At 49.1% G+C, this 25,212-nt stretch overlaps 1 protein-coding gene across 5 annotated transcripts in view; it reads left to right on the plus strand.

The window, feature by feature from the left end:
• Window positions 1-25,212, plus strand: part of NBEAL2 (neurobeachin like 2) — a 219,421-nt gene that overhangs the window by 184,460 nt on the left and 9,749 nt on the right. For all 5 annotated transcript variants that reach the window (XM_082192090.1, XM_082192092.1, XM_082192094.1 and 2 more), the window contains 14 exons: window positions 740-897; window positions 2,931-3,055; window positions 3,931-4,051; window positions 5,703-5,860; window positions 8,667-8,800; window positions 9,759-9,866; window positions 10,540-10,635; window positions 11,312-11,436; window positions 14,005-14,145; window positions 16,213-16,343; window positions 17,521-17,630; window positions 19,748-19,865; window positions 21,837-21,934; window positions 23,211-23,330. In XM_082192090.1, coding sequence (XP_082048216.1) covers window positions 740-897; window positions 2,931-3,055; window positions 3,931-4,051; window positions 5,703-5,860; window positions 8,667-8,800; window positions 9,759-9,866; window positions 10,540-10,635; window positions 11,312-11,436; window positions 14,005-14,145; window positions 16,213-16,343; window positions 17,521-17,630; window positions 19,748-19,865; window positions 21,837-21,934; window positions 23,211-23,330 — 1,743 coding nt within the window. The remainder of the gene's footprint in view (window positions 1-739; window positions 898-2,930; window positions 3,056-3,930; window positions 4,052-5,702; window positions 5,861-8,666; window positions 8,801-9,758; window positions 9,867-10,539; window positions 10,636-11,311; window positions 11,437-14,004; window positions 14,146-16,212; window positions 16,344-17,520; window positions 17,631-19,747; window positions 19,866-21,836; window positions 21,935-23,210; window positions 23,331-25,212) is intronic.

Here is a 25,212-nt window from a genome sequence, read left to right on the forward strand (position 1 = left end):
GCGGTTTGTGAATCTGGTTCGAGGCTCCTTAACTGAACCCCCAGAAAGGGAATTTTCTCCCAGCTGGAATTACTATTATTATTATTACTCCTGGCATGTGATTGAACCCGACTCAAAAACTAGCGGTTGCCCCATCAAAGATAACAGATTTGGACAACATCCCGGAATTGGAACAGAATCAGACGAAGCTGAACTGATAAAAAGGCAGTTGGAAAAAATGTATATTAACAAAGCTGTATTCAGCGGATGAAAGTATATGGTGTTTGACATGAATGAGAATCCCGGACCCAGGGACAAAAAATTAATATTGAGATGTTGATATCGAGAAGCAGGACTAAGATGTGGAGATACGCTCCAGAGATCCAGACCGTGGGGAGCCCCAAGAAATTAATAAACACAATTTGGACTATAATTTGATCTTTTTTATTTTAGCTTTTTAGTTTTCTAATTGGAGTATTATGATTGGATATTTAATTGGATGTTTTTTATTGGAAAATGAATAAAAATGATTTAAACAACAAACAAACTAGCGGTTGCACCCTAGGTGAGCTTGAAAATATCCCGGCATCAGTTGATAGTCTCTCTCTCCCTTTCTGCTTCCATGGATGAACCGCGCCTTTCTCTTGCTCCACCTGCAGCAGGGACCCCCTTTCAGCCGAGGGGACCCCCGCCCCATTCCCCTTCCCTTCATCACCCTTTTCTCCCCCTCTCCCTCCCCTTGGTTCCCCCCTTTTGCCAGGAGTTGATCTTGGAGCCGGTGATGAAGAAGGCCAAGCATGAGAACATCCGTCACACCAATATGCTGAAGCAACTCAACAACCACCAGAACACCGTCCTGAAGCAGTGGAAGGCCTTGAGGAGACTGCTCACCTCCCAGCGCTCTGCCTGGGCCGATCGGTAGGCCTCTTCTCGTTCCTCCGCTGGTCTCGGGCCACCTAGACTTCTCATTCCTCCGCTGGTCTCGGGCCACCTAGACTTCTCATTCCTCCGCTGGTCTCGGGCCACCTAGGCCACCTGCCGGACAGGGCAGGTGACCTTAGAAAAGCTGTGCTTCTGTGTAAGCTATTGAGGTTGAATCCTGACAAGACAGAAGTACTGCTTTTGGGGGACAGAAGGCGGGCAGGAGTGGAGGACTACCTGGTCATGAATGGGGCAACTGTGCCCCTGAAGGACCAGGTGCGCAGCCTGGGAGTCATTTTGGATTCACAGCTGTCCATGGAGGCGCAGGTCAATTCTGTGTCCAGGGCGGCTGTCTACCAGCTCCATCTGGTACGCAGGATGAGGCCCTCCCTGTCTGCGGACTGTCTCGCCAGAGTGGTGCATGCTCTGGTAGTCTCCTGCTTGGACTACTGCAATGCTGCCGGAGAGCCATTGCTAGGCTAAACTGGCATAAAGTACCGTATTTTTGCTCTATAAGACTCGTTTTTTCCCCTCCTAAAAAGTAAGGGGAAATGTGTGTGCGTCTTATGGAGCGAATGCAGGCTGCGCAGCTATCCCAGAAGCCAGAACAGCAAGAGGGATTGCTGCTTTCACTGCGCAGCGATCCCTCTTGTTGTTCGGGCTTCTGAGATTCAGAATTTTTTTTCTCTTGTTTTCCTCCTCCAAAAACGAGGTGCATCTTATGGTCTGGTGCGTTTTATAGAGTGAAAAATACGGTAGCTATTTATGACTCTAGATTTGAAGGATTACCTGTACAGGGAAGCTTTTAGTCATACCTTTGGTTGTCAGACGCCCTGGAACTCGGGACGTTTTGGCTCCCGAACGATTGAAACCCAGAAGCAACTGTTCCGGTTTTCGAATGTTCTTTTGGAAGCCAAACATCCGGCGGGGCTTCCGATTGGCTGCTGGAGCTTCCTGCAGCCAATCAGAAGCTGCACTTTGGAAGCCGAACAGACTCCTGGAACGGATTCTGTTCTACTTCCAAGGTATGACTGTATAATGTTTTATTATGTTTTTATATACACAACACAATAGATAAACGTTATTCACATTTGCCAACTGCTATAGCAACATAAAACAAGCAATATATACAAATTAAATATATACAAATTAAAAAAAGACAGAAATGGGTAAAAAGGGCAATCAAATGACCAAGATTATCATTCAGATAGTGGCCCTTAATCTCACTGCACCCTCGGTAAACCTAGCAACCTTTGCTGTGTTGTCTGATCATTTTGATCTATTAAAAGAAAGAACAATGTGGCCTCAGAAGGGCGGCCTGGGATGGTAAGTAAGAGTGGGGTGATGATCTCATTCCTCAGGTCTTTATAAAGGGGACAGGACAGGAGAACATGAGCCACTGTTCCCAGATTGCCGTCTCCACAGGGGCAGAGTCGTTTCTCAGTTGGAATCTTTGGGTATCTGCCCTCAAGTACGGCAGAGGGCATCACATCCAACCTGGCCAGTGTGAAGGCTGTTTTTATATATGTTGGAAGCCTCCCAGAGTGGCTGGGGCAACCCAGTCAGATGGGCAGGGTATTATTAAGAAATGGCCTCGGCCTTACCCTTCCTGTTAATACAGTGGTGCCCCGCAAGACGAATGCCTCGCAAGACGGAAAACTCGCTAGACGAAAGAGTTTTCCGTTTTGGAGGTGCTTCGCAAAACGAATCTCCTATGGGCTTGCTTCGCAAGACGACAATGTATTGCGAGTTCCTGCGGGGTTTTTTCCCCTTCCCCCCTTTTTCTAAGCCGCTAAGCCGCTTATCAGCTGATCCGCTAAGCCGCTAAAAGCCGCTAATAGCGCTAATCCTCTAATCTGTCAATGGGCTTGCTTCGCAAGACAAAAAAACCGCTAGACGAAGAGAATCACAGAACGGATTATTTTCGTCTTGTGAGGCATCACTGTACCAAGGATGCTGGAGAAAGGGACCTTACTGACTCTCTCTCTCTCTCTCTCTCCCTCTCTCTCTCTCTCTCTCTCTCTCTCCAGAAATCCTCCTGAGATCCACTGGAAGTTGTCGTGTGCCGAGACCTACTCTCGAATGAGGCTTAAGCTGGTACCCAACTACAACTTTGACCGTCACACGGAGGCCAGCGCTCTGCGTGACAATCAGGGTGAGGAGGAGCCTCCCTGGGAGTAAACAGGCAGCTTTGGGTGACGGTCCATCGCACGGCCCCGTTTCTGTGAGCCAGCATCAGTGTGGCCGACTAGCGACCAGGGTTCAAATCCCCACTCGCTCGTGAAGCTCCCTGGCTAACCTTGGGCCAGGCGCCCGTGCTCAGTCTTGCCTACCTCTCAGGGGTCTTTGCAGGATAAATATGGGGAGGAGAGCCCCGGAGCCCCGCCTTGACCTTGGGGGGGGTGCAATATAAATGCCGCAGTGAAAAATCACCCTCTTCCTGCATTGGACTAGAGGACATTTCCATCTCTGCAGTTTTTTTATTGTATTTTTTATTTTTCAATGCAAATTTACAACAAAAATAACAAACATTGAATCCAAAATAAAACAGTACAAACAAGGGAGGGAAAAACACAAGAGGGAAAAAAAAGCGAATAAAAAAAACACACCACACATCTACAAATAAAACCATATCATCATTCTATTCATTACGTAGATATACACATATTGACTTCCTTCCTTTGTTTTAAGACCTCGAAATTTTTACTCTTTCTAAATTGTTGTGTCTAATGTAGATTACCTCTATCTTTATACTTTTTGCACCATTTTTCTCTTTCTTTAACCCTGCAAAGCTTCATTCGTTACATATTGATATGCTTACTCCAGAACAATGTTTTTTTTCATATACTCTGTAGCACATCCCTATGATTTTAATAATTTTTGGTCTGGTAAGACGCACAGCATTCATAAGGGGATAATCGGTCCATCTCTGCAGTTCTGTGACTCTTAACATTTGTTAATTGTCCCTCAGGCATTCAGCCCCCTGTCCCAGTGGTCCTGATCCCAGCATTCATTTCCTCTACCTTCCAGGGGCCGATTATTTGCACAACCCAGCTGAGCCGATCCCCTTAGCCGTCGCCAAGGAGGCAAAGGTCAGCGAGATGCAGGATGACCAGCTGGCGGAAGAAGACCTCTCCTTCCTGGATAACCTGTAAGTTCTCTTCCGGGCAACCATGTGATAGATCGAATCCAATGTGGGGTTCGCGTAGCGCAGAGTTATACTCTGGAACTCACTTCTGCGGGGGGCACCAAACTGGGTGCCTTTAAAAGAGAGTTAGAAAAATGCAACGTGTGCTGCCGATAGAAGAAGTACGACTCATGCTACACGTTGGCGACTAATAAGCACACAATAATTACCAAAATAATTATACGTTCTTTATCAGTCTTCTGAGAAAAATATGAAACCTTGTTCAAAGCCACAGAGACTTGCGAACTACCCAATCAAAATGAACTTATAACGTTTGGTTTCAATGGATTTTTCAAATGCTTAACTCAGTCTTTTGTTTTCTTTATCTTTTTAAGTAAGTTCATGAAGATTCCAACAAAGGGTAAGTTCGGTGTTGTTCACAATACTGAGAGATGCTAGTGAAGTTGTAGGTGGATGTTAGTGAAGTTGTGGACTGGGTGCCGGCGTTTTGCACCTGTTTCGCCCTGGCAGTCCAAGTAAGGCCAATGTTTGCCCCTGATAGGGCCCTTTTACTGTGGCTTGCAGGTAGCTGCTAGCATCTCTCAGTATTGTGATGAAGGATGGTTAATAAACTTAATAATAATACACTGGTAGCTTGGTTCGCAAACTTACTATGTTCCGGAAGTCCATTCCAAAACCAAAGCGTTCCAAAACCAAGGCGCGCTTTTCCATGGAAAGTAATGCAAAATGGATTAATCTGTTCCAGACTTTTAAAAATAACCCCTAAAACAGCAATTTGACATGAATTTTCCTATCTAACGAGACCATGGAATCCATAAAAGGAAAGCAATAAACAATGTACTGCAGGTACACAATCAATCAAGCTGAACTGGATTCCACACAGTCACAAAAAACAAAAGCAAAAGAGCCGCAAAAACAAAAATGCAAAATGCATAGCAAAAACAGACAGACCTCAGCGTAACACTTGAAACGAAAGTGTGGCGCTCAAATCGGAAGCGTAACACTCAAAATGGAGCATGTTCGGCTTCCGAAAGAAGTTCGCAAACCTAAACTCTTACTTCTGTGTTTGCAGTGTTTGGGTTCCAAGTTGTTTGAGTGCCAAGGTGTTTGAAAACCAAGGTACCACTGTAATAATTATCATCCAGGTGGCCTTCCAATGAGGTATAAAGGAACAACAAGCGTTACCTACTGTCAGGGAACTGACACCGGAGGGAGAGGCGAAGGGGAGGCTCCCAGATGATGCTGGCGAAGGACCCAGCAGCAGGGGGAGAAACAGCTCAGTAGAGGGGGAAGCCAATCAGCGCAACACCAGGGATAAAGGGGGGCAGACGGGGGAAGTGGAGAGAGGGATCCAGGACTCTTCACTGGACATCAGTGAGGAGAGCCCAGGTCCTCCGCTACCCACGCCTTCCTTGCGCAGAAGACTCCCGCGCAGGGAGAGGAGGAGGAGACTGGGTGTCAAACAACTTTTATGTTGGAAGAGGTTCAAGAAACGCCCACTGACGGATTCTGCCAGTGACTGAGGCAGCCACGATGAGAAGGGGCTGTGCAGTCAGAAAGGTTTAACAAGGCAAATTAACCGAGAAAGGCACCAGTTTACGCACGAGTAACTCATACCTATTACACCTACCAATCCTTCGTCCGTCCCTTCCAGGGTGGAGCCCAAAGAACAAAGTCAGCGGGAGAAGCTGGTGATCTCTGAGGACTGCGAGCTGATCACCATTGTGGCCGTGATCCCGGGGCGGCTAGAAGTCACCACTCAGCACATCTACTTTTACGACAGCAGCTGTGAGAAGGATGAGACCGAGGAAGGTAAGGGCAGGGAGTGTGAGGTGACTCTACTCCCAGGAAGCACTTCCAGCTACCAAGGTCTGGAGACCAGAGTTCATGGCCTCTCCAAAAAGAAACAGGAATACCTCGGGTTAAGAACTTAATTCGTTGTGGAGGTCCATTCTTAACCTGAAACTGTTCTTAACCTGAAGCACCACTTTAGCTAATGGGGCCTCCTGCTGTTGCGCCGCCGCTGCGCAATTTCTGTTCTCATCCTGAAGCAAAGTTCTTAACCCGAGGTACTGTTTCTGGGTTAGCAGAGTCTGTAACCTGAAGCGTCTGTAACCTGAAGCGTATGTAACCCGAGGTACCACTGTATCTCCCTTTTGTTTCTGAGCCCTGCCAGCTGCCATTTAACTTGATTTCACTGGCATGGAATTCTACTCAGTATTGATCCAGAGTAGATTCCAACGTATAGTTAGCAGAGTGAAAACTTAAACACGTTGCAGGATTCTCAAAAGTAGACCAGAGGCAATGAATATTTCATCCAGCAGAGCTTTACTGCTGCTGAAGGCAGATGAGCAGAATATTCACAAATCCAATACATTGAGGATTGGCCCTGCCCATAAGAAATCCGCTTGCAGCAGACTTAACTTAAACTTACAATAAAGGTAAATGGGCCCCTGACCATTAGGTCCAGTCATGGCCGACTCTGGGGTTGCGGCGCTCATCTCACTTTATTGGCCGAGGGAGCCAGCGTACAGCTTCCGGGTCATGTGGCCAGCATGACTAAGCCGCTTCTGGCGAACCAGAGCAGCGCACGGAAACGCCGTTTACCTTCCCGCCAGAGTGGTACCTATTTATCTACTTGCACTTTGATGTGCTTTCGAACTGCTAGGTGGGCAGGAGCAGGGACCGAGCAACGGGAGCTCACCCCGTCGCAGGGATTCGAACCACCGACCTTCTGATTGGCAAGCCCTAGGCTCTGTGGTTTAACCCACAGCGCCACCTGCGTCCCATAAAACTTACAATAACTTATAATAAGTCTAAAACCTAACACTACGTACAGAACACCACACCAGAAGGAAGAGAGATAGAAAGTGAAAGTGAAAACAAGGCTCCTTCTGGCCCTACAGTGGTACCTCAGGTTACATACGCTTCAGGGTACAGACTCCGCTAACCCGGAAATAGTACTTCGGGTTAAGAACTTTGCTTCAGGATAAGAACAGAAATTGTGCTTCAGCGGCACGGCAGCAGCAGCAGGCCCCATTAGCTCAAATGGTGCTTCAGGTTAAGAACAGTTTCAGGTTAAGAACGGACCTCTGGAACGAATTAAGTACTTAAGCCAAGGTACCATTGCACTTTTATAGTCAGCATGACCTTGTCAGAAGAGATAAGAGATCCACTTTAAGCCAGCTGCTGTATTCAGCTTCTCTGAAGGAATAACCCAAACATCATGAACCTCCTGCTTGTTTCTTTCACACAGAGAAGCTTTCGGAACCCTCTGGAATTAATTAGAATAGGAAAGATCTCTGCGCATCAGATAAATACTTCCTTTACTATGAAATGCAAATTGACAGTCACAAGGGCCCAGAAAAATCAGTGGTGCTTAGTTTCCAAACAGGTTGCTGAGAGAGCACCCGTGGGTCTCCCACCAGAGGGTGCTGTTTATTTTTGCTTACTGGGTTTTCCCTGCAGAGGGCAAATACAAATTCAGCGGGCTGGGAGAGAGGCTGGGCATTTTGGTGTCCACAACCTTGTGTGAGTCGTGCAAAAATGCGGCATATGTGAGGACACTCTCTCTCTCTCTCTCTCTCTCACACACACACACACAAACACACACAGTGGCGATCACACACAGGGCCCCCGGACGTTTGATGGTCTATGGACCCTGTGCCTCCACTGTGACTGCTTTTTCCACTGCCACCACCCCATATCTCACAGGGACACATGGAGTCCAGTCAGTTGTTAACATAAACAAATAATCAAGTTTATTTTTAAATGCAGGAACAACCTTATGGTTTCAGTTAGTTTTTCTTGACAGTTTCTTAATCTTAGTTCCTAACAACTTCAAACTGATTATTCCCAACTATCTACCTAACAATTCCTCTCACTCTCTCACAATACAACTCTACCAACCCACACCTAAACCTCCCTCTTTCTTCTTCAGCTCCCAAACCTCAACTCTCAACTCCCAAACCTCAACCGATTTTCAAAACCTCCCACTCTAGCTTTTATTCCCCCCTTGCATTCTCACTGGCCAATCACATCACACCCATTTTAACCCTTTCCTTATGACCCATCCTAGGAGGCAAACGCCACACACACACACACACACACACACACCAATCCCACAATAAAGGTCCCACTGGAAGCAGCCCAGGTGGGAAGTGGGAAATTCGGGTTCCCATTCCTGAGTAGCCAAAGTTGCAGCTGTCAGGAGCAGGTCAGCAATAAATCACACGGAGTAAATGAAGTTCACTGTTTCTGTTAGGAGAAGCAAGTTGCTCTCTATTGCCAGGCCTAGTGAGCGCAGCAACTCTTCCTGGCAGGTCTTGCCCCTGTGAGACTGAAGGTTGCTGCCTTCCTGCAGCTGCCTAAGTCTCCTACCCTCCAGGGTCCTTGCAAAGCAATCTGAGACTATGCCAATGCGCCTGCCTCTGCTCCTCCCTCTTCATCCCTCTTCTGGTCCTGTGAGACCACAGGAGGCATGACCAGAATTCCTTGTGGGTTCCCCCGCTGGTTCTTCCCACCGTTTCTCTGCATTTCACCAGTCCATGGCAACAGCTAAGCATTGTTTTTGGCTCTCCACACTTGAGACATTAACCACTGTGATCCTCCCACCCAGGAATCGGCTACGACTTCAAGCGCCCCCTGTCTCAACTCCGGGAACTGCACCTCCGACGCTACAACCTCCGCAGGTCTGCCCTGGAGTTCTTCTTCATCGACCAGGCAAACTACTTCCTCAACTTTAAGAAAAAGGTAATGGTGGACGGGTACCTCTTCCTCCTCATCTTTTGATCTCCTAGTGGTAAAGGTAAAGGGACCCCTGACCATTAGGTCCAGTTGTGACCGACTCTGGGGTTGCGGCGCTCATCTCGCTGTATTGGCCGAGGGAACCGGTGTACAGCTTCCGGGTCATGTGGCCAGCATGACTAAGACGCTTCTGGCGAACCAGAGCAGTGCACGGAAACGCTGTTTACCTTCCCACTGGAGCGGTACCTATTTATCTACTTGCACTTTGACGTGCTTTCGAACTGCTAGGTTGGCAGGAGCAGGGACCGAGCAACAGGAGCTCACCCCGTCGCAGGGATTCGAACCACTGACCTTTTGATCGGCAAGCCCTAGGCTCTGTGGTTTAACCCACAGCGCCACCCGCATCCTAGTGGAGCACATATTAATTCATTTGCAAATGCACAGCTTCCGAGCACAATTCAAAGTCTTGGTGCTGACCTTGAAAGCCCTGAACGGCCTCGGTCCAGTATACCTAAAGGAGCGTCTCCACCCCAATCATTCTGCCCGGACACTGAGGTCCGGCGCCGAGGGCCTTCTGGCAGTTCCCTCATTGCGAGAAGCCAAGCTACAGAGAACCAGGCAGAGGGCCTTTTCGGTAGTGGCACCCGTCCTGTGGAACGCCCTCCCATCAGATGTCAAAGCGATAAACAACTACCTGACATTCAGAAGACATCTTAAGGCAGCCCTGTTCAGGGAAGTTTTTAATGTGTGACATTTTAGTGTATTTTTGGTTTCTATGGAAGCCGCCCAGAGTGGCTGGGGAAACCCAGCCAGATGGGCGGGGAAAATAATAAATTATTATTATTATTATTATTATTATTATTATTATTATTCTGCAGACTCAGCGCCCTTCTGGGAAAGTCAGTCACTGGGCCGGCAGCTGATAATAACGTCCTGCTGGTTTTTTCTGCCCTCTCTCTCCCAGGTCAGGAACAAGGTTTACTCTTCCATCCTGGGCCTCCGACCACCGAATCAGATCTATTTTGCTAGTCGCTCACCGCAGGACTTGCTGAAAGCCTCGGGCTTGACTCCGGTACTTAATTTAACATTGCATTTTCATCACAAACAAATCTGATACTCACAGACACTCCTGATCATTGTGGTTTGCAAAGTCGTCAGCCTTGCCTCCTGTTTAGGGACGTTTTTAATGTTTGATTTTTTTTTTCTTTATCTGGAAGTGGGGAGAAGGGAATGGTTGTCAGGAGGAGCGAGGCGGCAGTAAATCGCACCGTGCAAATTTATTAGCAAGATTTTCAGACTTGGAGGCGGGTCGTCATCAGAGAGAGGGGGGGGGGGAAGACCGGAAGAATCAAATCAGCAAGACCAAAATTTTAATAAAGAATTGTGAAATTTTATAATTTATCTTAAAAACCATTTTAAACAGTTACAATCGTTAGTAGGATTGGAATGTCACTTGTAGTAATGGAGAATTTTGGATATCATGGTGATTTAAAGATTTGGATTATTATAAAAAATGCAGGAGGAAATGGTTAACAATAGGACCCACAATAGGGAGGAGGGAAGACCAGGAGATTCTATGGAATCTTGTTTTTATGGTGTATGTCGGATATGCGATTGTAAAACTTCAATTTGAAAAACCAAACAAATATTTTTATTTTTTTAAAAAAATTATTTGCCATTCTGGCCCATCCGTTTTGCCAGATCCTTACCAAACCCACTGTTTTATTTTCACCCTCCTTTTCCAGAAATGGGTTAACAGGGAGATCTCCAACTTCGAATACCTCATGCAGCTCAACACCATCGCAGGCCGCACCTACAACGACCTCTCCCAGTATCCCGTGGTAAGCATCCGAGGGCGAACCTTTGCCCTTGAGCCTCAGGTGTTGCTTAAGACGGTTTCTTCTCCTGCTCCTACCCTCCCTGCAAACTCTGGATCCCGACATAGCTGTCAAGTGTCCCTTATTTGGCGGGAAAGTCCCTTATCCCAGCGCCGTGTCCCGCTGCTGTCTCTTATTGATGATGTCCATTAAATTTCCCGGGTTTCAAAGGAAGCAGCTCCTCTCCCTCCCTCCCTCTCTGCCGGCCAGGGAGGAGGGAGGCTCCAGCTGTGTTGCTTGGCTGCGTTGCTCACCCAATAAGGAGTCTAAGAACGACTGGGGGGTAGAGCTTGCATGCCTTGTGCCGATCAAATCGGCCGCGTTGCCTGGGGACTCGCCTTTGCTCAGCGCTTCCCAGCGGAGAGGTGACGGTAGTTTTCCTTCCTGCATCCCCTTTGCCGGGTTGCTGCGCTGTGGGAACCACCGCTTGAGACTTCGTTTGGCTGCTGGCTGGGCTTTCTGCCTTTGGCTCGGAGGGGCTCAGAAGTTGAACATACCTGTGTTCGAAAATCCCTTATTTTGGCTGCTGATCCCTTATTTTCAAGGCTGCTGGTCCCTTATTTTCAAATCTGTAAGTTGACAGCTATGGATCCTGCAAGCAGGCAAAACCAGAGGCTCTCCTTTCTCTCCTCCCTTCAAGTTCCCGTGGATCCTGCAGGATTACATCTCGGAGACTCTAGATCTCAACAACCCCGTGGTGTTCCGGGATCTCTCCAAGCCCATTGGAGTCGCCAACGAGAGACACGCCAAGGATGTCAAAGAGAAGTGAGTGCAGAGTTTTCTTGGTGGCGTTGCAGCCTTCCGGGGCCGGACTCAGCTGGGAAGGCAGGAAGCATCTCAGTGGAAGGAAATGCCAGAGACGTCTTTCCCTTGAGACAACATGGGAGTTGTAGTCCAAAGCCACTTGGAGGGCAAGCGACCGCTCTAGGCTTTTGCTTCTCTGCAATCCGCCTCTCCTCCCGATGGTCTCTTTAGCCTTTCCCTTCCCTAGTAGCGTTACCTTTGCATCAGTTTCTTTCCTCTCCCAGCTCTGCCAACCCTAGCAAATTGCAGGAAGGGCAGAATCACGGCTGGGGAAAAAGAGAGATGGTTTAACTCTTTCCCCCTCGCTATGGTCCATAAAGTGCTTTCATCTCAACATTTGAGATAATAATAATACAGTGGTACTTTGGTTCTCAAATTTAATCCATTCCAGAAGTCCGTTCCAAAACCAAAGCATTCCAAAACCAAGGCGCGCTTTCCCATAGAAAGCAATGCAAAACGGATGAATCTGTTCCAGACATTTAAAAACAACTCCTAAAACAGAAATTTAACATGACTTTTACTATCTTAACGAGACCATGGATCCATAAAATGAAAGCAATAATGCACTGCAGTCACACAATCCATCAGTAGCTGAACTGGGTTCCACACAGTCACAGAAACAAAACCAAAAGAGCCACAAAAACACAGAATAAATAGCAAAAACAGAGTTCAGCGTAACGCTCAAAACGGAGCATGGGTGGCACTCAAAACGGAAGCATAAGACACAAATCGGAAGTGTAACACTCAAAATGGAGCACGTTTGGCTTCTGAAAAAAGTTCGCAAACCGGGATACTTACTTCCGGGTTTGCAGTGTTTGGGTTCCAAGTTGTTTGAGTACCAAGGCGTTTAAGAACCAAGGTACTGTAGTAGTAGTAGTAGTAGTAGTAATATCCCACCCACGTGGCTGGGTTTCCCCAGCCACTCTGGGCAGCTCCCAACAGAACATTAAAAACACGGTAAAAGATCAAACATTAAAAGCTTCCCTAAACAGGGCTGCCTTCAGATGTCTTCTAAGTCAGGTAGTTGTTTATTTCCTTGACATTTGACAGGAGGGTGTTTCACACAGCGGGCGCCACCACCTAGAAGGCCCTCTGCCTGGTTCCCTGTAACTTGGCTTCTCGCAGGGAGGGAACCGCCAGAAGGCCCTCGGAGCTGGACCTCTGTGTCCGGGCAGAACGATGGAGGTGGAGACGCTCCTTCAGGTATACTGGACCGAGGTCGTTTAGGGCTTGAAAAGTCAGCACCAACACTTTGAATTGTGCTCAGAAACATACTCGAAGCCAATGTAAGTCTTTCAGGACTGGGGTTATACGGTTTCAGAAAGGGGACTAGGAAAGGGGAGCTGCCCAGGAGGGGGAATTTCTCAAAGCAGAAAAGCAGTGACCGAGTCGTGCTAAATCACATGCATCATTTCGGAACCACCATCGGCGAAAATGCTGCTCGGTGTGTTTGTGACTGGGGAGTTATTGCCTTGCTTTTATTTTGTTTTGAATTTTGTGTTCCTGTGTTGTACCTTTACGATGTGAACCGTCCCACGACCTTTGGATGAAGGGCAGTATACAGTTGTTGTTGCTGGTCCTGAATGGGGTGACTGTGCCCCTGAAGGACCAGGTGCGCAGCCTGGGAGTCACTTTGGACTCACAGCTGTCCATGGAGGCACAGGTTAATTTTGTGTCCAGGGCAGCTGTCTACCAGCTCCATCTGGTACGCAGGATGAGACCCTCCCTGCCCGCGGACTGTCTCGCCAGAGTGGTGCATGCTCTAGTTATCTCCCGCTTGGACTACTGCAATGCGCTCTACATGGGGCTATCTTTGAAGGTGCCTCGGTAACTACAACTAATCCAGAATGCGGCAGCTAGACTGGTGACTGGGAGCGGCCGCTGAGACCACATAACACCGGTCTTGAAAGACCTACATTGGCTCCCAGTACATTTCCGAGCACAATTCAAAGTGTCAGTGCTGACCTTTAAAGCCCTAAACGGCCTTGGTCCAGTATATCTGAAGGAGCGTCTCCACCCCCACCGTTCTGCCCGGACACTGAGGTCCAGCTCCAAGGGCCTACTGGCGGTTCCCTCCCTGCGAGAAGCCAAGTTACAGGGAAGCAGGCAGAGGGCCTTCTCGGTGGTGGCACCCGCCCTGCGGAACGCCCTCCCAGCAGATGTCAAAGAGAAAAACAACTACCAGACTTTTAGAAAACATCTGAAGGCAGCCCTCTTTAGGGAAGCTTTTAATGTGTGATATTTTATTGTATTTTTGGTTTTTATGGAAGCTGCCCAGAGTGGCTGGGGAAACCCAGCCAGATGGGCGGGATACAAATAATAATAATAATAATAATAATAATAATAATAATAATAATAATAATATCATCTTTATTGTCATTGCCCCCTTCGGGGACAACGAAATTACTTAATAATAAATTGTTTTTAATAATAAATTGTTGTTGTTGTTGTTGTTGTTCTGTCTGCCATCTGGGAGTCACCGCACAGACTTGAGTTCTCCTCTTTCCGGCTTTGCCATTCCGCCCGCAGGTACGAGAGCTTTGAGGATCCCACCGGCATGATTGACAAGTTCCACTACGGCACCCACTACTCCAACGCAGCCGGCGTCATGCACTACCTGATCCGCACGGAGCCTTTCACTACTCTGCATATCCAGTTGCAAAGCGGGAGGTGAGTGAGAGAGAGCAAGCCATCCGCAGAAAATAAGACTTCTCCCTTTCTGCTCCTCCAGTAAACACACGCAGACATGATGGTCGAGGCCTTCCTTACCGTTTGCTCATTTCCCTTCTCGTCATATGGGCACTTAGTGTCATGGAATTCTACTCAATATTGATCCAGAGCAGAACTCCGATGTATGGTGGTTGTTGTTTAGTCGTGTCCGACTCTTTGTGACCCCCTGGACCAGAGCACGCCAGGCACTCCTGTCTTCCACTGCCTCCCGCAGTTTGGTCAGACTCATGCTGGTAGCTTCGAGAACACTGTCCAACCATCTCGTCCTCTGTCGTCCGTTCTCCTTGTGCCCTCCATCTTTCCCAGCATCAGGGTCTTTTCCAGGGAGTCTTCTCTTTTCATGAGGTGGCCAAAGTCTTGGAGCCTCAGCTTCAGGATCTGTCCTTCCAGTGAGCACTCAGGGCTGATTTCCTTCAGAATGGATAGCTCTGATCTTCTTGCAGTCCATAGGACTCTCAAGAGTCTCCTCCAGCACCAGAATTCAAAAGCATCCATTCTTCGGCGATCAGCCTTCTTTATGGTCCAGCTCTCACTTCTATACATCACTACTGGGAAAACCATAGCTTTTACTATACGGACCTTTGTTGGCAAGGTGATGTCTCTGCTTTTTAAGATGCTGTCTAGGTTTGTCATCGCTTTTCTCCCAAGAAGCAGGCGTCTTTCAATTTTGTGGCTGCTGTCACCATCTGCAGTGATCATGGAGCCCAAGAAAGTAAAATCTCTCACTGCCTCCATTTCTTCCCCTTGACGTATGGTTAGCAGAGTAAAAACTTAAACATGTTGCAGGATCCCCCCAAAATAGACCAGAGGCAATTGTATTTCATCCAGCAGAGCTTTACAGCTACTGAAGGCAAATAAGGATAACGGTTGCAAATCCAATACATTCAGGATTGTCCCTGTCCATCAGAAATCCAGTTACAGCAGACTTGACTTAAACTTACAATAACTTATAATAAGTCTAAACCTTAGCGCTAAGCATACTATGTACAAAACACCACACCAGAAGGAAAAGAGAGAAAAAGTGAAACCTTCTCGCCTTACTTTTATAGTCAGCATGACCTTGACTGAAAGATAACAGAAGCAGTTTAAGGCAGCTGTACAGTGGTACCTAGGGACGCGGGTGGCGCTGTTGATTAAACCACAGAGCCTAGGACTTGCCGATCCGAAGGTCAGCGGTTCGAATTCCCGCCATGGGGTGAGCTCCCGTTGCTCGGTCCCTGCTCCTGCCAACCTAGCAGTTCAAAAGCACATCAAAGTACAAGTAGATAAATAGGTACTGCTCCGGCGGGAAGGTAAATGGCATTTCTGTGCGCTGCTCTGGTTCGCCAGAAGCAGCTTAGTCATGCTGGCCACATGACCCGGAAGCTGTACGTCGGCTCCCTCGGCCAATAAAGCGAGATGAGTGCCGCAACCCCTGAGTCATCCGCAACTGGACCTAATGGCCAGGGGTCCCTTTACCCTTTACCTTTACAGTGGTACCTTGGGTTACAGAAGCTTCAGGCTACAGACTCCGCTAACCCAGAAATAGTACCTCGGATTAAGAATTTTGCTTCAGGGTAAGAACAGAAATCGCTCCGTGGCGTCGTGGTGGCAGGAGGCCCCATTAGCTAAAGTGGTACCTCAGGTTAAGAACAGTTTCAGGTTAAGAACAGACCTCCAGAACGAATTAAGTTCTTAACACAAGGTACCACTGTACTCAGCTTCTCTGAAGATATAACCCAAACATCACGAACCTTCTGCTTCTTTCTTTCACACAGAGAAGCTTCCAGAGCTCTCTTGAATTAAGTAGAATTAAGATCTCTACACATCAGATCAATAATTTTCTGCACTAGGAAATGCAAATTCACGCTTAGGGCATTACTGCGTAGGAACCAGGAATGTGCCTCTCTGCCCATTTTGACAAGGCGCTGGTGGCCCCCGACTTGGGACGGCTTTAGCAGAGAGGATCGGACAAATTCCAACCCTGCAGCCTTGCGATTCAAACTCCTCTCGCTCTTACGCCGGCAGGTTTGACTGCTCCGACCGCCAGTTTCACTCCGTCCCCGCCGCCTGGCAAGCCCGCATGGAAAACCCCGTGGACGTGAAGGAGCTGATCCCGGAATTCTTCTACTTTACGGACTTCCTGGAGAACCAAAACAGTAAGCGTTCCTTTCCTGGGCTGGTTCAGATTCCTAGGCCTTCTGGGCTGCCGGTTCTGCTGGCTGACGGACCAGGCAGACGCTGCCCAGGAGTTCACCAGCAGGAGATAAGTCATCATCCTTTTGCGGCCAAGTATTTGGAGAGGGCTTGTATCCAAAGATGGAGTCAGAAAATCCCAAATTCAGTCCCTGTAATAGCCAGGCAGGGCCGGGTCATGCCTCTCTTATCCTCAATTTAACGTTGGGATCTGGCTGGGAAAGCTGCAAAATGGGTCTTTTTGGAGTTTGCCGAAGGGAAGAGAGAAGGGTACTCCTTGCCCCGAAGCTGGTGAGCATGCTTCAAAACCTCCCCCCCCCCCGCCTTGCTCTGCAAATCTGGCCTACCGTATTTTCCGCTCCATAAGACGCACCTGACCATAAGACGCACCTAGTTTTAGAGGGGGAATGCAAGGAAAAAATATTCTTTAAAGGGAGCGCCGAGCAGAGCCTGTGTGCATCCCAGGCTCTGCTCAGCGCTCCCTTTCACGAGCCGCGTGGAGCGTGTGTGCGGCGCTTGCAGGCTTTTCCCCGAGGAGGGAGAAGGGCAGCGGGAGGAAGGCTCCATCTGCCCAGGGCTAAGCAAGAAGCCAGGATAGCAAGCAGAATCGCAGCGCAGCTGGCTTATGGGATAGCCGTGCGCCGCCTCTCCCCGGCAGCAGGAAGGCTCCCCCAAGAGCCGCGCTCCCTTTAAAGAGTGTGTGGAGCATGGAGAAGGGCAGCCCTTCTCCCTCCCCGGGGAAAAGCCCCCAAGAGCCCAACACACGCTCCAGGCGGCTCTTTAAAGGGAGCGCTGAGCAGAGCCTCCCGCCTGCATTCACTCCATAAGACGCACACACATTCCCCCTTACTTTTAGGAGGGGGAAAGTGCATTTTATAGAGCAAAAAATACGGTATGTCTTCTCCCTTAAGTGGGTAAACAGAGATCAAGGGGAGACGTCAGGGACCGCCAGCAAGATGCGTAACTTTGTAGTAACGAGTCCCATAGGTTGATCATGCCATGTGTGAGTTGCTGGTCCTTGACTTAGGAAATCGGAAGTGTGGTTTGCAAAAGGGGAGCTAAGGTGGGGGGTTTTTAGGGTGGGGGAAATAGCTGGTTTTGGCTGCCTGCTGCATTCTCCCACATTTCCCCTCCCTGCAGGCTTTGATCTAGGCTCTCTGCAGATGTCGAATGAGAAAGTGGGAGACGTCGTCCTTCCCAGATGGGCCAAATCCCCAGAAGATTTCATCCACAAGCACCGTAAAGCCCTGGTAAGAGGAGGCAGGCAGGGCAATGGAGAGAGGGGAAGATTTTATTCCTATAAATAATAATAAAAAGGTAAAGGGACCCCTGACTATTAGGTCTAGTCGCGGACGACGCTGGGGTTGTGGCGCTCATCTCGCTTTACTGGCCGAGGGAGCCGGCATACAGCTTCCGGGTCATGCGGCCAGCATGATTAAGCCGCTTCTGGTGAACCAGAACAGCGCACGGCAACGCCGTTTACCTTCCCGCCAGAGCGGTACCTATTTATCTACTTGCACTTTGACGTGCTTTCGAACTGCTAGGTTGGCAGGAGCAGGGACCGAGCAACGGGAGCTCACCCCATCGTGGGGATTCGAACCGCCAACCTTCTGATCGGCAAGTTCTAGGCTCTGTGGTTTAACCCACAGTGCCACCCACGTCCCCTATAAATAATACTACTACCCTCCTTTTCCTTTAGTTTTAACTAAGCCCAAATGCTTTAATTGCTGAGGGCAAGTTGCTGAGAGTCGAGGGCTGTTCTGTATCTTCTTTTCTGAGGCCATTTCATTCTGGCTGTAGTTAGGGAAATAAAGTACGCAACATGCCCTTTTCCAAACAGCTAGCGACGCACTTTTATTAAATTCCTTCTTTTCAGTCTCACACAAAGGACACCTCGGCATCTTAGCGATATGCAAATCCATTTTAAAATTTAAAAATCCGCTGAAACTGATCAGCAGAATGACTTGGGGGGGAACCCTGCTTTTTCCCTCGTGAAGCGGGCCTAGGACCCTCGTACCTACGGGACTGCCTCTCCTGGTATGTCCCACGGAGGGCCTTACGGTCTTCAAACAAAAACATCATGGAGGTCCCAGGCCACAGGGAAGTTAGCTCTGAGCCCAGCTTCGGGGGAGAGCGGGATATAAATAAAATTTTATTATTACCGTATTTTTCGCCCTATAGGACGCTCCGGCCCATAGGACGCACCTATTTTTTGAGGGGGGAAATCAAAGGAAAAAATTTGATTTCCCCCCCCAGGTTTGCGCAGCCATCCCCAAGCTAGAAGAGGGAGACGGAGCACTTCGTCTCCCTCTTCTGCCTTCAGGGACAGCTTGGCCCGCTATCTCCCGAGCTTGTGGGGCTGGAGGGGGGAGAAGCAGGCTTGCTTCTCCCCCCGCCAGCCTCCAGATCAGGTCAGGGAATAGCGGGATGGTGGCGCTCCGCCATCCCCCTATCCCCCGAGCTTGTGGGGCTGGCGGGGGGAGAAGCAGGCTTGCTTCTCCCCCCGCCAGCCTCCAGATCAGGTCAGGGAATAGCGGGATGGTGGCGCTCCGCCATCCCCCTATCCCCCGAGCTTGTGGGGCTGGCGGGGGGAGAAGCAGGCTTGCTTCTCCCCCCGCCAGCCTCCTGATCAGGTCGGGGAATAGCGGGGTGGCGGCGCTGCGCCTCCCCGCTGTCCCCAGCTTTTGGGTGCAGGCTGCTGCCCGCAAGCCTTGCGAGCCCGCGGGACATCCCGCCGGGCTTGCAAGACTTGGGATAGCTTCCTGAAGCCTGGAGAGCGAGAGGGGTCGGTGCGCACGGACCCCTCTCGCTCTCCAGGCTTCAGCAAAAGCCTGCATTCGCCCCATAGGACGCACCCAGTTTTCCCCTTCATTTTTGGAGGGGAAAAAGTGCGTCCTATAGGGCGAAAAATACGGTATTTATTATTATTTGCAAAACAAACAAACAAAAATATGCGGAAAGTTTCAAGTTTACTTGCCGTGTCCCTGCATTTTAGTTACAACGGTACCCTGGTTTTCGAACAGAATGCGTTCCAGGAGTCCGTTTGACTCCCGGGACCATTCAAAAACCAAAGCGCGGCTTCCGATTGGCTGCAGGAGTGTCCTGCAGCAGCCAATCAGAAGCCGTGCTGGACGTTTGGCTTATGAAAATCATTCGAAAACCAGAACACTCACTTCCATGTTTCGATCGTTCGGGAGCCGATTTGTTTGGAAGCCAAGGCGTTCGGCTTCCAAGTTCGCCGGTATTTGTCTCTGAGCAGATTGCGCCCCAGGAAAAGCGGTGGTGGTTTTTTTTAATGGTTGGGTGGCATGCAAACTGGCCTGTGCTGTGCTTTGACCTCATCATCGTCCCCTTGTGTCTGTGCCAGGAGTCGGAGTACGTGTCTGCCCACCTCCACGAGTGGATTGACTTGATCTTTGGGTACAAACAGCGGGGCCCAGCCGCTGTGGAAGCGCTGAACGTCTTCTATTACTGCACGTATGAAGGTAAGGTGGGACCTCGTTGCATCTGATGATCTGCACATCTGATGATCTCCTTCTACCGGTTTACAATAGAAAGTGTCCTTTCTTACTGCATCACGGTGTGGGACGCTGGTTTGACATCAACGGATAGGAAGTGCCTACAGAGGGTGGTGAATACAGCACAAGATATTATGGGCTGTCCCATGAATCCGCTGGATGAAATAGCGGAAGAAGGTTGCCTCAGGAGAGTGAGGAAAATTCTCAGGGATGATTCACACCCTGGCCGGCACTTTCTTGATCTCCTGCCCTCGGGCAGAAGAGATAGAAGCCGGATTAGTCGCGCCAACAGGGTAAAGAACAGCTTCTATCCGTGGGCTGTTAGGCTACTGAAGGAAAAGAGAACAACAGGACAACTGACTTTCGGGTTTGGTGGGTGGGTGTCAGTAAACGAGGGGAATTAAGACTAAGAGAGCTGAGTGGCGGGTGCTCGTGTAATCTCACTGTATACAAGTTGTACAAGTGACAACAAAGTATTTCAATTTCAGTCTGTTGCATCAGGTTGGGCTAGAAGACCTCACGGGTTTTTCTAACTCTTTGATTCTGTGCGCACGTATCAGGGTAGTACCTCAGGTGGGAGACACGTCATGCTCCTTTGAGGGTAGTCTGTCTCACCTGGGGCTCCTAGAAACTGTCTACATGCAACAGCGGCCACAATCCCAGGAAATGGCTTTGACAGGCCGGCTAAACCAGGTGAGGGGAGCCGATGGGGCTCAAACCCTCAGTGAGTTGGGAATTTTCCCTAAATGCAAAAACAGGCAGTGGCACATAGAGCGGATGAGACCAAGCATGGGTCCAACAGTCAATGCGCTCTATGTGGGGCTACCCTTGAAGGTGACTTGGAAGCTACAACTAATCCAGAATGCGGCAGCTAGACTGGTGACTGGGAGTGGCCACCGAGACCATATAACAGCGGTCCTGAAAGACCTACATTGGTTCCCAGTACGTTTCCGAGCACAGTTCAAAGTGTTGGTGCTGATCTTGAAAGCCCTAAATGGCCTCGGCTCAGTAGACCTGAAGGAGCGTCTCCACCCCCATCGTTCAGCCCGGACACTGAGGTCCAGCACCGAGGGCCTTCTGGCGGTTCCCTCCCTGCGATAAGCCAAGTTATAGGGAACCAGGCAGAGGGCCTTCTCGGTGGTGGCACCCGCCCTGTGAAACACCCTTCCACCAGATGTCAAGGAAATAAACAACTATCTGACTTTTAGAAGACATCTGAAGGCAGCCCTGTTTAGGGAAGCTTTTAATGTTTGAAGTTTTATTTTCTTTTTAGTGTTCTGTTGGAAGCCGCCCAGAGTGGCTGGGGAAGCCCAGCCAGATGGGCGGGGTATAAATAATAAAATTATTATTATTATTATTATTATTATTATTATTATTATTATTATTATTATTTATTAGAGAAGGCAGTTTTTGCATGGGCTGCAGAGGGAAGTGAGGGGCAGATGGGGATCGTCCACTAGGTGGACTAGGGTATAAATGATAAAATAATAATAGTAATAATAATAGTAATAGTAATAATAATAATAATAATTTATTAAAGAAAGCAGTTTTTGCATGGGCTGCAGAGGGAAGTGAGAGGCAGATGGGGCTCATCCACCAGGTGGGCAGGGTATAAATGATATGATGATGATAATAATAATAATAATAATAATAATAATAATTCAAGAAGGCAGTTTTTGCATGGGCTGCAGAGGAAAGTGAGGGGCAGATGGGGTTCGTCCACCTGGGAAGGGAGCCCATCTAGGAGAAGGAAAACTCTGACCCTAAACCTCTGCTGCCTTGTGGGATATCTTCGGGAGAAGAAAAAGGCTCAGGAGCGAACCCTACTCCAACCCGGAGTGGAGTCCCTAACTGCTGCATCTTGTGGGCCACAGCTCCCCCAGTCCTGATTTACACCGCACTTCGTATATCCCTCATGGCACCCAAAATTCATTTCAGGGGCGGTTGACCTGGATGCCATCGCCGACGAGACCCAAAGGAAGGCTCTGGAGGGCATCATCAGTAACTTTGGGCAGACCCCCTGCCAGCTGCTGAAGGTAGGAGGGGCCGTCAAGGTGTCTTCCGGATTTTTGTTCAGAAGGCAACGGGGGGGGGGGGCGACACACACCTGACCTGTAGGCAGGTGGCCATTTTGCAAGGCCCAGGTGGAAGATGGCAGAAGGCGGGCAGCGCCCTGGTTTGCATTTCTCTGCTTCTCTTTCTCGTTGAAAATAGGGTCTATTTTTAAATTTCACACACCGCTTACCGCTTCTGTTTCAGATTTATTTCATTGCGTGTATATCCCACATTTTTGAGTACCTCAAGGGGGTGTACACAGTTGTCCCCCCCCTCCCCATTTTCACCCCACAACAACCCCGCGAAGTAGGTGAGGCTGAGAAGCCGTGACAGGCCCAAGGTCACTCAGTGTGCTTTGTGGCTAACGGAGGATTCGAACCCAGCTCTCTCCCAGATCCTAGCCTGACACTGACAGCAGCGCCGTACCCAATTTGCAAAACAGCAGAATGGGGAGGGGGAGTGTTGGTGGTTTAATGCGCCATTGACGGCTTTTAATAGTAATATATTTAATCTATTTTTAATCTTTAAGCCGTCCAGAGTGGCTGGGGAAATTATTATTATTATTATTATTACTATTATCACCCCGCCCACTCTGGACGGCTTCCAACAAAAGATTAAAAATACATTACAATATCATTTTGGCTGCTTGGCTTTTCCCATATGGATATGTCTTGGCATGTCAGCCTACGAAATGATCTGTGGAAAGCCCCCCCTCCTGCCTTCATCACTGTGTTCCCCATAATGTTAACCACCTTTTCATCTCATGGGGTGTGTGGATTGTAAAGGTAAAGGGACCCCTGGCCATTAGGTCCAGTCGTGACCGACTCTGGGGTTGCGGTGCTCATCTCGCTTTATTGGCCAAGAGAGCCGGCATACAACTTCCGGGTCGTGTGGCCAGCATGACTAAGCCGCTTCTGGCGAACCAGAAACAGCGCACGGAAATGCTGTTTATCTTCCCACCGGAGCAGTACCTGTTTATCTACTTGCACTTGACGTGCTTTCGAACTGCTAGGTTGGAAGGAGCAGGGACCGAGCAACGGGAGCTCACCCCCGCGCGGGGATTCGAACCGCCAATCTTCTGATCGGCAAGTCCTAGGCTCTGTGGTTTAACCCACAGCACCACCCGTGTCCTGTGTGGATTGTACAGGACAGCAAATAGGCGGGGGCCATAAGAAACCGAGGTTTGACACATAAAGTTAAATAGGATGCAACATGCCAATATCCCGTTTGAAATATCCTGCTCCCTCTCTCCTCTAGGAGCCCCATCCAGCCCGGCTCTCTGCCGAAAACGCAGCGTCCAAGAGACTCTCTCGCCTGGACACCATCCCCCCCAACGTCTTTGAGAACCTCAGTGAGCTGAAGTCCTTCTTTGCTGAAGTAAGTCTGTTTCCTCCAGGGTGTGATTTTGTGTGTCCGCGTGTAGAATACTGCCATAACTCATGTCACGTCCGCTTCACATTACATTCTTTCAGGTTACGTCCCGCGGCGACCCAGAAGTACCGGGAAGGGTTACTTCCGGGTTTCTCCGCTCACGCGTGCACAGAAGCGGTGTATCACATCCAGCGCATGCACAAACGCGCCACTGCGGGTTGCGTTCTTTTCATGTTGCGAATGGGCCTTTGGAATGGATCCCGTTCGCAACCAGAGGTACCGCTGGCACACGCGAACACACCGCAGTTCAAGAAGGGCATTGACAAGTTGGAACACGCGCAAAGGGAGGGCAACCAAGATGGTCAAGGGTCTGGAAACCAAGCCTGATGAGGAACGGTCGAAGGAGCTGCGGATGCTTAGCCCGGGCAAGAAGAAGAGAAGACCGAGAGGTGATATGAGAGCCATCTTTAAATATCTGAAGCGCTGTCCCGTAGAAGACGGAAGAAGCCTGTTTCCTCCTGTTCCTGGAGGGTGGGACTCGCACCAGCGACTTCAAGTTACAAGAAAGGAGATTCCATCTCAACATCAGGAAGAATTTTCTGGTGGCAAGAGCTGTTGGGCAGGGGAACAGACCCCCACAAGAAGTGGTGGGCTCTCCTTCCTCAGAGGTTTTTAGAATCATAGAATCATAGAGTTGGAAGAGACCCCAAGGGCCATCGAGTCCAACCCCCTGCCAAGCAGGAAACACCATCAGAGCACTCCTGACATATGGTTGTCAAGCCTCTGCTTAAAGACCTCCAAAGTAGGAGACTCCACCACACTCCTTGGCAGCAAATTCCACTGTCCAACAGCTCTTACTGTCAGGAAGTTCTTCCTAATGTTTAGGTGGAATCTTCTTTCTTGTAGTTTGGATCCATTGCTCCGTGTCCGCTTCTCTGGAGCAGCAGAAAACAACCTTTCTCCCTCCTCTATGTGACATCCTTTTCTATATTTGAACATGGCTATCATATCACCCCTTAACCTCCTCTTCTCCAGGCTAAACATGCCCAGCTCCCTTAGCCGTTCCTCATAAGGCATCGTTTCCAGGCCTTTGACCATTTTGGTTGCCCTCCTCTGGACACGTTCCAGTTTGTCAGTGTCCTTCTTGAACTGTGGTGCCCAGAACTGGACACAGTACTCCAGGTGAGGTCTGACCAGAGCAGAATACAGTGGCACGATTACTTCCCTTGATCTAGATGCTATACTCCTATTGATGCAGCCCAGAATTGCATTGGCTTTTTTAGCTGCCACGTCACACTGTTGGCTCATGTCAAGTTTGTGGTCAACCAAGACTCCTAGATCCTTTTCACATGTACTTCTCTCAAGCCAGGTGTCCCTCATCTTGTATTTGTGCCTCTCAATTTTTTTTGCCCAAGTGCAATACTTTACATTTCTCCCTGTTAAAATTCATCTTGTTTGTTTTTGCCCAGTTCTCTAATCTGTCAAGGTCGTTTTGAAGTGTGATCCTGTCCTCTGGGGTGTTAGCCAGCCCTCCCAGTTTGGTGTCATCTGCAAATTTGATCAGGATGCCCTTGAGTCCATCATCCAAGTCGTTGATAAAGATGTTGAATAAGACCGGGCTGAGCAGAGGTTGGGTGGCTGTGGATGCTTTCGTTTGAGATTCCTGCGTTGAAAGGGGGTTGGACTAGATGACCGTTGAGTGCCCCTCAATTGTATGATACGTATGAAAGGGCATTGCCAACCCGCCTATCTCCTGCGACTCCCTTTCCTTTCCCAGAGCAAGGGTGGAGATGAGTGTGTTCCTCTTCTGTAGCTGGTGGTGGGGAATTATCACAAAGGCGGGAACCGGGTAACAGCACAGATTTTGCCGAAACCAAGCGGCAAAAAG

This window comes from Podarcis vaucheri (genome assembly GCF_965113315.1).
Source record: "Podarcis vaucheri genome assembly, chromosome: 12".
NCBI classification, from domain to species: domain Eukaryota; kingdom Metazoa; phylum Chordata; class Lepidosauria; order Squamata; family Lacertidae; genus Podarcis; species Podarcis vaucheri.